At 43.4% G+C, this 15,100-nt stretch overlaps 1 protein-coding gene across 6 annotated transcripts in view; it reads left to right on the top strand.

The window, feature by feature from the left end:
* MEAF6 (MYST/Esa1 associated factor 6) overlaps window positions 1–15,100 on the top strand; it is a 33,673-nt gene that overhangs the window by 15,183 nt on the left and 3,390 nt on the right. For 2 of the 6 annotated variants that reach the window (XM_042951476.1, XM_042951472.1), the window contains exon 5: window positions 4,254–4,446. In XM_042951476.1, coding sequence (XP_042807410.1) covers window positions 4,254–4,446 — 193 coding nt within the window. Of the gene's footprint in view, window positions 1–4,253; window positions 4,447–4,607; window positions 5,396–6,507; window positions 6,652–9,178; window positions 9,237–9,860; window positions 9,895–10,476; window positions 11,363–15,100 lie in introns of those variants that run through there. The other 4 variants (XR_006205913.1, XM_042951473.1, XM_042951475.1 and 1 more) reach the window with 4 other exon arrangements.

Below are 15,100 nucleotides of genomic sequence, written 5' to 3'. Positions count from 1 at the left end.
TTTGTCTTTCTCTGACTAATTTCGCTTAGCATAATACCCTCTAGTTCTATCCACGTAGTTGCAAATGACAAGATTTCATTCTTTTTCATGGCCGAGTAATACTCCATCGTATATGTGTGTGTGTGTGTGTGTGTGTGTGTGTGTGTGTGTGTGTGTGTGTATATATATATATATACACACCACATCTTCTTTATCCATTCATCCATCGATGGACATTTGGGCTCTTTCCATACTTTGGCTATTGTTGATAGTGCTGCTATAAATGTGGGGGTACATGTGTCCCTTCGAAACAGCACACCTGTATCCCATGGATAAATGCCTAGTAGTGCAATTGCTGTGTCATAGGATAGTTGTATTTTTAATTTTTTGAGGAACCTCCATACTGTTTCCAGAGTGGCTGCACCAGCTTGCATTGCCACCAACAATGCAAAAGAGATCCTCTTTCTCCGCATCCTTGCCCACATCTGTTGTTGCCCGAGTTGTTAATGTTAGCCATTCTGACAGGTGTGAGGGGGTATCTCATTGTGGTTTTGATTTGTATTTCCCTGATGATGAGTGATGTTGAGCATCTTTTCATGTGTCAGTTGGCCATCTAGATGTCTTAAAAGTGAGTACTTTTCAACTCTTTATCAAAGTGAATTTTTGAATCTAGACCGATAAAGACCGTAAAATGACAAATCCCTGCGTATCTAGCACATGGCCCCCAAATCATCAGAACACAGTCAGCGCCGTGTTCACACCCCCCGTACTCTCACTTCCACCCCCTGTGTTATACTGAAAATCCTAAACATCATACTATTTTTCTTGTATACATGTTTCATAGAGTTTTTTTTTTAATTGTTGTAAGAACACTAAAAATGGGTTCCACAGATTTTTTTTTTTTTTTTTTTTTTTTTAAGTAGGCTCAATGCCTAACTTGGGACTTGAACTCTAGACCTGAGAGTAAGAGTCACATGCTCTACCAGCTGAGCCACACAGATTTTTAAGTGCCCGATACAGTATTGTTAACTACTGTGTTCTACAGCAGATCTCTTAGAGATTCTTCGTGTTGTCTGGCTGAAACTTTCCGCTCGCCATTTCTCCTTCCCCCTGGAGGCTGCCAGCATCCCGCTCTCTGCTTCTGTGAGTCTATTTTAGACCCCTCACCAGAATCGAATCATGAGGTGTTTGCCCTCCTGGGACTGGTTTACTTCAGTTAGCACGACGTCCTCCTAATTCATCAGCCTTGCAGCATATGTCAGGGTTTCCTTCTTTGTCTTAAGGCCAAATAATATATTCTGCTATAGGTATATACCACATTTTCTTTATCCGTTCATCTGTTGATGGACCTGAAGGTTGTTTCCACACCTTGGGTAATGTGAATTAATGCTGCGGTCGACTTGGGAGTGCAGGTGTCTCTTCAAAATCCTGATTTCAGTTCTTTTGGTTAAGTGCCCAGAGGTAGGATTGCTGGATGATATGGTAGTTCTCTGTAAACGATAGGCTCTTAACACTGTAACCACACCAAAGAAAACAAACAAGCAAACCCAAAACAGAACGTGTATTAGTATTATGTTTCTTTTTAATGCTGAATAATATTGCATTGTATGGCTGTACCACATTTTATTTATGCGTTCGTCAGTTAATGGTCACTCGGCTGCTCTTGAGTAACACTGCCGTGAATATCCATGACAAGGTTTGTGTGAGCCTGTTTTCGTTCACACGGGACTTGTGGGACTGCCAAACTTTCCAATGTGGCTGCACCATTTTCTCTTCCCATCAGCAGTGTATGAGGGTTCCAGTTTCTCCACATCCTCACCAACACTCGTTATTGTTTATCTTCCTAGTCTCTCTGTGGTTTTCATTTACATTTTCCTAATGGCTCATGACGTTGAGCATCTTTCCACGTGTTATTGACCACTGTGTATCTTCTTCTGAGAACTGCGTGCAGATCCTTTGCCGATTTTTTAATTTGGCTTTTTCTCTTTTCATTAGTGGGTTCTAAGAGTTCTTATATATATTCTGGATATGAGGCCTCATCAGATTTGGTATATGTGCTTGGCTGAAGAGCCAACGGGGCGAAGCTACCAACTGCGGGATTGTGACTGAATGCCTCTAAATCCAGTGCGGAGAGCCTCTTGTCCTGGGAAACAGGGTGCAGCCAGAAAGGGGCTGCTCCCTCGCCCGTCACACGATATATGTTCATGGAGAGCCTAGAGCTAAGCCATTTGTAGACAGCCCATTTGTGGGTTGGGGTTTCCTTCCCGGCAGAGCACCTCCCTCGCTGCAATCTACTGAAAGTCAGCCCTCGGCATAAGGGTTTGTAAACAGAAGTAGAAACAAACAAAAAAAAAGGTCTTATCACATATATGAATCGCAAATATTTCTCCCTTTCTGTGAATTGTTTTTTTTTACTTTCTTGGAATATTGCTTGCAGCTCAAGAGTTTTATATAATAAAACAGTATAGTTCAATTTACATTTTTTTTTCCTTGTTATGCTTCCTTTTGTGGTCCTATCTGAGAAACCATTTGCCTAATCAAATGAGTTCTGAGAGTTTTAGTGTTTAGCCCTTACTTACATTTAGGCCTGTGATACATTTTGAGTTAATTTTCGTGTTTGGTGTGAGACAGGGCTCCAACTTCATTCTTTCCTTCGTGGACATCCACTTGTCCCAGCATTATTTATCAGAAAGACGACGCTTTCTTCGTTGAATTGTCTTGTCGCCCATGAAAATCATTGGACTGTAAATGTAAAAATGTTTGTAACTGGACTTTGAATTCTTTTGATCTGTAGGTCTCTTCTTAGGCCAGTGCCCCCACAGTCGTGGTTCCTGCAGTTTGAAGTTTGTTTGCTAATTTTTACGTGAAATGGGTTTTCCTGAACCTTAGAAGCACAGTTCAGCAGCACGCTTTCTCTGGCTTCCTGGTTGTAGGGCTCCCTCTTCTGTTGCTCTCATGAAGCGTTCAAAAGTAGGGTTTCATGATTTCTGAGATCTGGTTCCATTTCTCCCTTCTGCTCTTTTGGGACCATCCCTTTCTTTTCTTCTTATATCCATGGCCTACTCAATTTGAAATCCTTCCCAACAGTTTATAATACAAAGGTATAAAAAGAAGAAAACTGGGGTCTGGCTCTGCTGTCCACAAGACCCCTCTTGACAGTTTTTACAAACGGATAGTGTCCAAAAATTTTTTAAAAATTTAAAACAAGAAAACGTGTACATACTTAGGGTCCTTCAATAGCTGAGTAGAGTGAAAGTATTCTTCTATCCTCATCTATTAAGGTCTCAAGAAATTCCTTTCAGGAAAAACCTAGGTATACATTTGCCAGAGTATACACAATTATTCTTAAAAGTATTTATTTATGGGGCACCCGGGTGGCTCAGTTGGGTAAATGTCCGACTCTTGATTTTGACTCAGGTCCTGATCTCACAGTTTGTCAGTTCGAGCCCTATATTGGGCTCTGTGCTGACAGCATGGAGCCTGCTTGGGATTTCTCTCTCCCTCTCTCTCTGTCGCATGTGTGTGCGCGCAGTCTCTCTAAATAAATAAATAAATAAATAAATAAATAAATAAATAAATGTTTTAAAGAGTATTTGTTTATGCAGAATGTTTTTTAATTTTTTATTTGATATATAAAGGATGTTTTAAAATTGGGAATATGTGTCAACTGAAGAATATTACCACTTTATTTATTTATTTATTTATAAAGTTATTTATTTTGAGAGAGAGACATAGTTGGGGAGGGAGAGGGTGGGAGGGAGAAAGAATCCTCAGCAGGCTCCGCACTGTCAGCGCGGAGCCTGATACCAGAACCTGGTGAGATCATGACCTGAGCTGAAACCAAGAGTCGGAGGCCTAACCGACTGAGCCACCCAGGCATCCCAAGCCCCCTTTCTTGATAGACAGGATTTCTGTACAGTTTGGGGAAGGAACCCAGGCTTCTTGTATAATTATTAATCCCATTCGTGGGTTCTGTGTTTAAATAACTCCTGGTTGTATGGTCCCATCTCCCAGCAGTGCTTAGAAAGGCTGCTTTTGGTTACAGTGTCTCAGAAGACTTCTAGTTCAGGAATACCGGTAACTCTGATGCCTTGAGGGTACATACCTTCTCTGTCTGCAAGTATTTTCCTGTCAGGTAAAATGTCTGGTCCTTGAGGATAGGAAATAGTCTCTTTTTCTGTGTATTAGTGCTCCGAGACCTCTCTCCTGGCTGCCGGACAGACTGCCTGAGGAATGCTGACCTTGCTTCTGGGACCTGTGTTTATTCCCTCCAGGGGAGCCGGGAAGCGGGACGGAAAGTGATACTTCTCCAGACTTCCACAATCAGGAAAATGAGCCCAGCCAGGAGGACCCTGAGGATCTGGATGGATCTGTGCAGGGAGTGAAGCCTCAGAAGGCTGCTTCTTCTACTTCCTCAGGGAGTCATCACAGCAGCCATAAAAAACGAAAGAATAAAAACCGGCACAGGTCAGTGGCAGGGGCCTCCCCTCCCCGCCCGCCCCTGCCCCCCCTGCCCACCCCCACCCCCACCCCACCCCACCCCACCCCCTAGCCTCCGTGACCATTGCTGTTAAGGGTCTGTACCAGAGTGAGAATTCTTTGGGATTGGTGCCCTCTTTGTGTTGCAGATGGGGAGAGATTGCTTTGATCCAAGTGAAATAGAAGTTTTCTCCAGTGGAGGAATTGGTGGGCATTTAGAGTAACCATGAAGGAAGACATCCTTCCCACTGTTCTAGTGTAGAAGAATGGCATTCTATGAAAACTTTGTTTAATGCGGTGAATTTGGAATCCTTTAGAAGGGCGAAAGGGGAAGTAGAAATGGAATGTGTGTAATAGTCTTTGGAAAATGCCGCTAGTACATGTTGGGAAGCTGGAAAAGTGGAGAAAGTCTTCTGCTCTTAATCCTGGTCCCTGCCTACAGTTATTTGCTCGTGGATGGAGAGAGCTGATCTGACATGCCTTTTTTCTCTTTAAATACAAGTTTTTTGGTTGCTTGTGATTTGTTATATATCTCTCTAATATGCTGATTTCAGATATCAGAGAGGAGTAATATAAAGTCTGTAAGATAGGAGAGTGCCTTTCTAGCTAATGTATGTCCACTGTGTATGTGGGGTGGGGGTTGTCTTTTGGTTTCTTTTGTTTTTACAGTGTGTAATGAGATAGGTATGACATCAGTGGACAGAGAGGTCAGGTGTCATCCAGAGAAGATTTTAGCATTCACTCTGCCTGGGACTATTAACTCAGATAATTGGAAATTAAACAGCTGTACTCAGAGAGGGTAATGGCATAGTTTCTAGAAGAATCTTGCCCTGACCTCAAACCTTCTTCTGGGAGGCATGAAAACCAGGTATCCACAGGCTGGCTTTTGTCCTGCTCCTCTTGGGAGCCTGCATATATGTGTGTGTGTGTATAGATAGATGGATAGATGTGTGTGTGTGTGTGTGTGTATATATATATATATATATATACACACACACACACACATATATACACACATATATACATATATATGTGTGTGTGTGTGTATATATATATTTAATGTTTTTATTTATTTTTGAGAGAGACAGAGTACGAGTAGGGGAAGGGCAGAGAGAGAGGGAGACACAGAATCTGAAGCAGCTCCAGGCTCTGAGCTGTCAGCACAGAGCCCGACGCGGGGCTGGAACTCATGGGATCATGACCTGAAGGGAAGTGGACCGCTTAACTGGCTGAACCACCCAGGCGCCCCAGGAGGCTGCACATTGAGAGGAAAGGGGAAGGGCAAGGAAGGGACGGAGCTCCCTGTCCTCCAGTGTGCTTCTGGGCTGGCTTGTTCCACAGACGTGTAGGATGTTCCTTCACACGCACCCAAGGCATTCACGTTGTTAGCTTCGTGGTTATGGCACATGGGGATAATGTAGAATGAACTTAAACTGGTTTAAGCCTCCTAGGCATCAATAGATTCTTTAATTCTTCTAAAAATTTTTCTTGTCAATGGTGGTGGTGGTTTTTAGACTGCAGAAATAGTATTTCCTCCAAATGGTGACTCAAGACTGCTGCTCAGCACTTTCCTGCAAACCAAAAATCACTATGCCAATCTCGTAACTGCAGTAACAAATAGCAAAAATTGCTTATCTTTTTTTGTGTGTAGGTTATAGGCTATATAATCACTGTGGTAGGACTAATGCTAACTGATCACAAACAGTAGCAGGGAACCATAATCTTTTTTTTTTAGAGAGCACGTGAGTGGGGGAGGGGTGGAACAAGGGGCAGGGGGAGAGAGAGTGAGAATCTTAAGCAGGCTCCACGCTCAGTGCAGAGCCTGATGCGGGGTGTGATCCCATGTCCCTGGGATCATGACCTGAGCAGAAATCAAGAGCTCAACCTCAGCTCAACCAACTGAGCCACCCGGGCCGCCCCCCACCCCCCGAGGGAACCATACTCAAAATATTTTTTTAAATTGTCAAGATAATTGTCATGCTCTGTGTTGCTTTTATTAAATTTATTCCAGTGTCATTTTAAAGTAATTACTCTTTTCCTATTTCACAGTGTCCTGAGTAGGGGGAACATTCCTTGAAAGTTTCTGGATGTTTCTTCCATTTGTGGTACAGTAGATAGCTACTGTTTATTATAGGTAATCCTTCCCTTTGAAAAAAAAATTTTTTTTAATGTTTTATTTATTTTTGAGACAGAGAGAGACAGAGCATGAGCAGGGGAGGGGCAGAGAGAGAGGGAGACCCAGAATCGGAAGCAGGCTCCAGGCTCCGAGCTGTCAGCACAGAGCCTGATGTGGGGCTTGAACTCATGAACCGTGAGATCATGACCTGAGCCGAAGTCGGACGCTTTACCGACTGGTGCCCCAATCCTTCCCTTTTTTTAATGCCATGATCAGCTGACCGATAAATGGAATTAAGCATGAACTTAACTTTCCTCCTGCAGGCTTCTAGTACTAGTAGATTTCCATAGAAAAAGCATTTCTTCCTGCCATTTTTATAAATACTAGGATTTATAAAGATCTTCGATGTTAGTTATTGCTTTCACAAATGACATTTTCTGTCTGGAAAGCTGGAGCCTTTTGTCACCCGCCTGGTGTGGTATCTGGCCGGCCTCCTCCCTTTGGCTGTAGGCGCTTACCTGCCCCAAGGGAGCAGAGTGGAGCTGATTTGCCTTCTTTCTGTGTAAACAGGTTCAGTGCACTGGAGTGGCATCTCAGTGGCCAGTTAAAGTTCTCAGATTCCTGCCATCTTTGGTCAGGAAGTGTCCAGACCCCTTGCCCCCTGACTGATGTCTCTCCTAGTGGGCATGGGGCTGGGGCTGGAGTGCTGTATTTGTACACATTTGAACGTTTGCACCCCGAACGGTATCTGTATCTCCCCCGCAATGTGCCACAACCCTCCCCCCCACCTATTTAGATGAAGTCAGTTGTAAATTATTTCAGCAAATGTCTGAGTACCCACTGTGTGCCAGGCCCTATTTAATATATATATTTTTTAACGTTTATTTATTTTTGAGACAGAGAGAGACAAAGCATGAACGGGGGAGGGTCAGAGAGAGGGAAACACAGAATCTGAAACAGGCTCCAGGCTCTGAGCTGTCAGCACAGAGCCCGACGCGGGGCTCGAACTCACGGACCACGAGATCATGACCTGGGCCGAAGTCGGCCGCTTAACCGACCGAGCCACCCAGGCGCCCCTGGCCAGGCCCTATTTAGTGCTGAGTAAACCAAAGTGGAAATAAATATGAAACTTGAGCAAAAAGGAATAACTTTTGGATTTGTCCTCCTTAGGAATATGAACATTTATCAAATAATGTTTAGCATTCACAAATGATCACCCTGTTCTGAATTCTTATATTTTACATGGTATCTGAACAATAAGTCCCAGCGGCTGTAAGGAAGAAAGTTGCAATAATAACTTACAGCTGTTCTTACAGGTCTTTACTAATATACAAAACCCTAGAATTCTTCCAGGTAGTTTGCGAAGTTTTCTTTAGGTGGGTACAGTCTACTTTAATTTGCAAACAAAATTAAGTTAGGCCGAGAGTTATGTTGTTGATAGTTCCTGGTTGGTACACTGTGTGCCCTTTCCCAGATGCCGTAAGTGACACGGTTGCATAAGGGATACCGAAGTTATGCTTTCTTCCAGCTTCATTCTTGCAAACATGGGCTAGGAGGAGAATACAGCATTTTGCATATTGTTCCAGCACCTACCTACCTACGGTGTAAAAGGTGTTACAACAGCCAAGGAGCCGGTGTCATGCTCAGGGTTCATGTTTGCCTTGGAAGTCTGCCCGGACCGTGGTCTGTTAGCAGCGATGGCCGACACAGCCTCCTCCCCTTCACCGTTCCCTTGCAGATCCCCGAGGCTTGGGGGCTTGGGGAGATCTGCTCTCCTTTGTTTTAGTAGGGGGGGGGCCGTCGGTTTGGGTGTTCGAAGTCCTGGCCCTGACGGGAACAGTTAGCTGTCATCGCCAGTTCAGGGGCAAAGTGACTTGCCTCTGCAGTTTCTGGAGCAGGCCTAGCACTGAGGTGATTCGTTTGACCCTGGGCCTCTAGGATGAATGCTGTAGAAAGAGGACCGTGTTCCCCAGACATGCCTCCAACATAGAACTTGAGTTCAAAGTTGCAAAATGCTTTCTTTTTAAAAAAATGTGTGATGTTTTTATCTCTTATGTTGGTCAAAGTATATTGTGCTGAATTGTTAGTACTGTCTTCGAAGCACCTTTCATTATATGACTAAACCCTTCATTCTCTATTTCTTCTAATGCCCTATTTATATTCTTCATGACAATTAAATATTTTACAAGTTCTAACTCTGAGTCTGGCAGCTAATAGAGGGCCTGCAGTTACCTCGTTTCCTAATGAAATAACTTTTCCTTTCATAGTCTGCTCTGATACAAAATCCAGGAGGGAAGGGACTCTCCCAACCACAAAATCTTGGGTGCTTTGATGTTTGAAACTTTATCGCTTAAGATTCTGAAAGCTGATTTTGTTTCTACAAATCTTGCTAGGGTGGCTAATCGACTAATTTATTCAATTAGTATATTAATTTCTATTGCTTTCTTCCTTTCAAATGCTGCCCCTCAGCCCGTCTGGCATGTTTGATTATGACTTTGAGTAAGTTTGATTTGAATTAGTATTTGTGCTGTGTTGTTTAGTGTGTAGAGACCGATATGCCTTTTTGAGACCTTTCTAACCCATAGTTTATCTGTTTAATTGTAGGTATGTATATTAGGTTAGGCTGGGAAGTTTTTTTTAAAAACAGAAAAACGTGATGGAGGTAACATTTTATTTAATAACTTAAGCAAAATTAAGTAAACTTCACTCTTATGCATTTTAATTTCTTTAAAAGTAGATAACCTTTACTTTTAATTCACATTTAAATTGATTTTCTGGCTTTGCTTCGTAAGGAGATTAATAGTTTAAGATCTTGATATTTTGCTTCGGAAAGACCTAAAAATTGAAATTTGTTTAATTTCTTTTGTGTTTCCTGTCCAGAAATACAAACTCCTAGTCTCTTTCCTGTTCTTAATCATTATGTGTCTCAGTGATTATCAGTGATAGAGTTACAGAGCTAACACATTAACTGTAGAGCATGCCCTCTTAATCCAATCTCTTTAACGCCTAGTTTTGAATAGTTTTAAAATGATACGGCTTTCGTAACTGCTGTATATTTCTTTTTGTCATCTAAGTCTGCCTTGCGGCAAGAGTATCTGCTTATGTTTTTAAATACTTGCTCAATAATATCTGGGTAAACAACTAAATGTGACATAGTCTAATGAAGAATGTGGATTTTACTTAACCAAATAGTCTTTGTTATAGCTTGTGCCCTATGCAGTAGCTGATTCCTGGCCCCTTTTTCTGTAAATTAAAATGCAAATATCTTTTATCTTTTCTATCACAGGATTGATCTGAAGTTAAACAAAAAACCACGAGCTGTAAGTATCAGCCAGACCATTTCAGAGAGACTGGTGATTTTGTAGATGATTAGAACCATGTGTTTGTCCTCAGAGCCCGAGTGCTCCTGCATGAGCGCGCGCTCTCTCTCTCTCTCTCTCTCTCTCTCTCTCTCTCTCTCTCTCTCTCGTCTCTCTTGTCTCTCTCGGGTTGCAGCTCTCATTTTGAAGGCCAGGGTGTCCATTTGGGCACACTTCAACTTGTAGGTGTTACTTTCTTTTGTATTTTGGGTAGAGAAAGGGGTCACACATTTTTCCTGAAGAAAAAGTCCTTTTGATTAAAGAATGAATTACTACTAGGATTTTTTTTTTTTTCTTTCTTTCTCTGATTGGTGAGCTCAGGGGGCCTGATAAGGGCAGCATTGATGTTTCGGTCCCTCTCTGGACTTGGAAGACAGGGCATTTTCAGATGTGAAGTGTTGTCTGTTACATTTGAAGTAGAATATTTGGCTACAGAGCAACCCCCTAGCAGGGTTCTTTATGGGTGAGGTTTTTTTTTTTCCCCCTAGGTTCAAACTGATGTTCTACTGAGAGTAAGTTGGGACTTTGTTTTTCTCTCTTTAGGACTATTAGAAGACTCATTAGTGCAGAAGCTTCCAGGCTATAGAGCCCTGCTTCCCTCCTCCGACCTCACAAAGATAAATATCCCTCACCTGAGTGTGCGGCCACCCACCTCTGCTTTCCCAGACCCAGTGCCTGTGACTCTGAATAGTTTGTTCTGAACCGTGGTGACAAGTCATTTCTGTAAGACCACATTGGATCATTTACTTTGTGTCATTTTTGGTAACAGAACAGCAAGAAGACCAAGACGTGGTTACAATTCCAGCAAGTTGCTAACTGTGCGTTTTTCCCTTCTTGGAATGAGTGTCTCCCCCCCTCCACCGCCCCCCCCCCCCCAAACTGGCTGGCACCAGCTTCGTCTGTGATACCCATCGAGACTTGTTCTCCGGTTTTGTTTTATGCTGAAAGTAGAACATAGGTCACATTTCAGAGGGAGGCTGTAAATATCTGGCATTTTCCTATTTTGTTTGTGTTTTATTATTTTTCTATTGTTTTTACCATCTTCTTTTCTTTTGGGACTTTTTGTAATGCCATTGTACAGCTCATACCTTCCTGCTGGCATATCTGATCGTCCGCTTCGCGCAGTTGCCACTATTTTTAACAGAGAATGATCTGGTTTACCATAAATAAGATGGGAAACGCGGCTCTGTGTTTTTTTTTTTTTTTGCAGGGGAAAGGTAAAGAGTGTTTATTTAATAATTACCTATCTTAAATCTTTCTGCGTTGGAAGCAGTTTCATGTTCAAGGAACAGGAAAAGCTGAAAGACCTAAGTTTAAATCAATCCTTTTAAAATATTTTTATTCTTTTATATAAATAAAATTTCACAGGTGTTGACTTCTCATGCTTTACTTTTAAACCTGAGATTGTTTTTTCACTTATTTTATTTATTCATATCATGCCTGATGGAAATTTCATTCATTCTCCATTTTTCTCTCTTTGCTGGTATCTGCCTGATTAAACATTGCTCTAAAAATCATTAAGGCATATGGAAAGGCTCTCAGTTGCACCCAAAGCCAGTAACGTATGGAGTTCTTGAGCAGAGTGAAAGATAGGATCCGCGAGAGCCAGCGATGCCCGGCAGACCCCCTTCCTCACCGGGCCGGCCGAGCTGAGGATCTTGCCGATTTGTTGAACTGTCACCTGCCTCTTGAGTGGTGCTCTACCTCGGCTGCTCACTGGAATCACCTGGAGAGCTTAAAGACCTACCGATGCCTGGGCCCTCCCCCCACCAGAGACTCTGACTGGGGTGCAGTCTAGTTTTGGGGATTTCCTTCCAAAGAGTTCCTGGGATTCTGATAAGAAGCCAGGTTGCGAACCACTGCATTAGGAGTGTTTGATTGAAATCCTATGTTGCGAATCAGTCTGTGGGATAAGATTTGGGGCCCCACCTTTCCTTTGATGCTGTTTAGTCATAGTCCTTGATTTATGCCCATATCTTTGTTAGAAAAAATATGTTCCATTGTGATAATATTGGTAGAGCTGAATACGGATGGCATCTGTTATCAGAATGAGTCTACCTTGTCGGATGTGCAAACGCTTTCAGTCTTGTTCTCTAATAAACTTTTTTTTTTTTTTTGACTCTGTGGCTAATTAGATGTCTTTGGCTATGTCTTTGGTAAGAGGAGTCCGGTGTCTGCATTTTTAAGAAAATAGTTTCTTATATTTAGATTGTTCCTTAAAAAAAGAAACAACTGTAAAACTGAAAACAATGGGAACCAGAAGCTTTCTCTGTCCTTCTTTGTCAGTTTCTCCCTTTCCCGGAAGAGAGGAGTGGGGGTTCCTACAGTTTCCATGATCCCAAGGAAAAGCACACAGCAAACCTGAAAATATTTCTGACTCTCTGACATTTGCTGGAGGTCTAGTCGGATTGCAATTAAAAAGATGTATTATTTAAAAACATACTTGGGGCGCCTGGGTGGCCCAGTCGGTTAGGCCTCTGGCTTCGGCTCAGGTCATGATCTCACAGTTTGTGGGTTCGAGCCCCGCATCAGGCTCTGTGCTGACAGCTCAGAGCCTGGAGCCTGCTTCGGATTCTGTGCCTCCCTCTCTCTCTCTTCCCCTCCACTCGCCCTCTCTCTCTTTCTCTCAAAAATAAATCAACAGTTAAAATTAAAAAAAAAAAAAAAGTAAATAAATAAAAGCATACCCCTGTATGTGAATACACGTGTATGTATAATCATGGTTAGAAGTAGGCTGCTTGCTTTATACTTCTTTTCTCTATAAAGTTTTAATCATTGATTAGGGGACCTGCCAGTTGTCCTGAAAGCTGGCCACAGACCGAAGATATTTACGTCCTGAGAGACTGCTTGTGTCTTTAGATTGGGGAGGTTTAGGAAAGAAACCCAAGAGATCCTGCTTACCGTGCTTGTGATGTTTGTAACTTTGCTTATTAACTAAGTTTGTCCACAAACATCCACTGGGCCGATGACCTCGGAACCGGAACAGCTGCCAGGAGCCCTGAGAGGGGCTTGTAACTTTGCTTATTAACTAAGTTTGTTCACAAACATCCACTGGGCCGATGACCTCGGAACCGGAACAGCTGCCAGGAGCCCTGAGAGGGGCTTCCTTCCGGACAGGTCTTCACCAGGTTACTTGGGTTTGGAATGGTATTTTGCTTTAGGCCTTTAGGCTTCTCATGTCCACATCGGGAAGAGATTGTCCTTCGCTCCTTTTGGTAGTTATGAGACATTTTAAAATACCCAGGCACTTGGTAGTTGTATTTTGTGTCTTCTCCTGGAAGGGAGGTGTCTGTACAGAGCTCCCTAGGGAGTCTCAAGTATGCTCTTCCAGGGGCTGAGGAAATACTTTGTTGAAACTCAAAATGTTCTCGGGGCGCCTGGGTGGCTCAGTCGGTTGAGCGTCGGACTTCAGCTCAGGTCATGATCTCACAGTTCGTGAGTTCGAGCCCCATGTCAGGCTCTGTGCTGACAGCTTGGAGCTTGGATCCTGCTTCAGATTCTGTGCCTCCCTCTCTCTCTGCCCCAACCCACTCGCATTCTGTCTCTTTCTCTCTCAAAAACAAATAAACATTAAAAAAAATTTAAAAAAAAAACAACTCAAAATGTTCTCAATAGCATCTGACCCTACAAAGTTGAAGATGGAGAGCAGGGACAACCCACCAAGTGAAAGATCTCGGAAGCTCTTCTGGGGGAGGGGCCGAGGGAAGCGCCGTAAGTTCGGATCCAGCCCGTACAAGCTGAGCGTAGGTTTTTCAGAGCTGCTGTATGTGTCTCGGGTGCCTTTCCAGTGCTTGCACAAATTGAGCCTTGGGGTGCTCTAGAATACTCTGTTCAGTAGTCTATAGAGAGTATTGTCGATATCTCAACCTGTGCGGTGAATAAGGGCATTGGAATAAATATTAAAATGGCCAAACTTTGAAAGGAGTAAATACGCTGTTTTGAAACACGCTGTGACCTAGTTGTTCTGCTTTTATTCTTGACTGCTCTGCCCCTCAGCCTCACTCCAAATGACTGAGGCATTAATTACTACATGTAGAAGTTCACCTCTGAAGCCCGACTCCAGGGCCACTGCCCTGGCGCAGTGTGGAGAGAGACAGAGCGGCTTTGTGCTTCTTTGTACACAGTGACTTCTCCCAGATTGGTGTCCTCCTCAGTGCCTGGGGAAGATGCTGTGCGTGGAAGATGCGGAGAGAGTCGGAAGGAATTGGGATTCTCATTCCTGTGTTAATGTCAATGTGCTCGTGTCTGAATTTCTAAATGGGAAGCTTCATGATTTGAAACCGTTTTCACTTGGCTTCAAAAACTGCTTCTGCAGGGGCGCCTGGGTCGGCTCAGTCGGTTGGGCAGCTGACTTCAGCTCAGGTCGTGATCTTGGGGTTCGTCGGTTCGAGCCGCACATCGGGCTCTGTGCTGACAGCTGGGAGCCTGGAGCCTGCTTCAGATCCTGTGTCTCCCTCTCTCTCCCTCCTCCCCCACTTGCACTCTTCTCCCTCTCTCAAAAATAAATAAAACGTTGAAAAAAGTTAAGAAAAAAGAAACTGCTTCTGCAGAGTAAAGGTTCTCACTGCTAAGACAGCCGGTGGTATGGATTCTGATCCCCACTTCAGCTCAGGGTGGTGGTCCCCAGGAAGGAGGGTTTGGAGGATGGCTCATGGCAGGTGGGAAGAGCATATCGGGCCTTCGATTTGTATCCATTTTCTGGCTCAGCCTGTTTTGGTTCTCTGAATGTGTTGTGATACAGTCTCCGTAAATACTCATTAGTACATGTAGATAATTCATAAATGTTCAGTTGAACCGCAAGCAGTCGCTGACATTCAACCGTTTTGATCTTCAGAATGGGCAGTTGTCATGTTTTAACAACATGCACATGTTGTGCTCTAAGTGTTGACTGTTCGTGTACTAGAATAAACTTTAGAGGACCCCCCCCCCGCCCCGCCCAGGCCAAAATAACCCTCTTCAGATCCCCACCCCCACCCCCATAACTTACTTCTGTACCTTCCTCAGGCTTTAAAATATTTCATTTGAATAAGTAACACATGCAAACGACATACATTCAAATAGGGCTGGAGTAGGGTCAAGGAAAAAAGTCAGCCCACCTGTCCCTCAGCGACTAGTTGTCCTTCCCAGAGGCAGTTCATTGCGTGTCCTCCCAAAGGAGTTTATTCGC

Source organism: Panthera leo, chromosome C1 (assembly GCF_018350215.1).
Source record: "Panthera leo isolate Ple1 chromosome C1, P.leo_Ple1_pat1.1, whole genome shotgun sequence".
NCBI classification, from domain to species: Eukaryota; Metazoa; Chordata; class Mammalia; order Carnivora; family Felidae; genus Panthera; species Panthera leo.
This window is presented reverse-complemented; position numbering and strand designations above follow the sequence as displayed.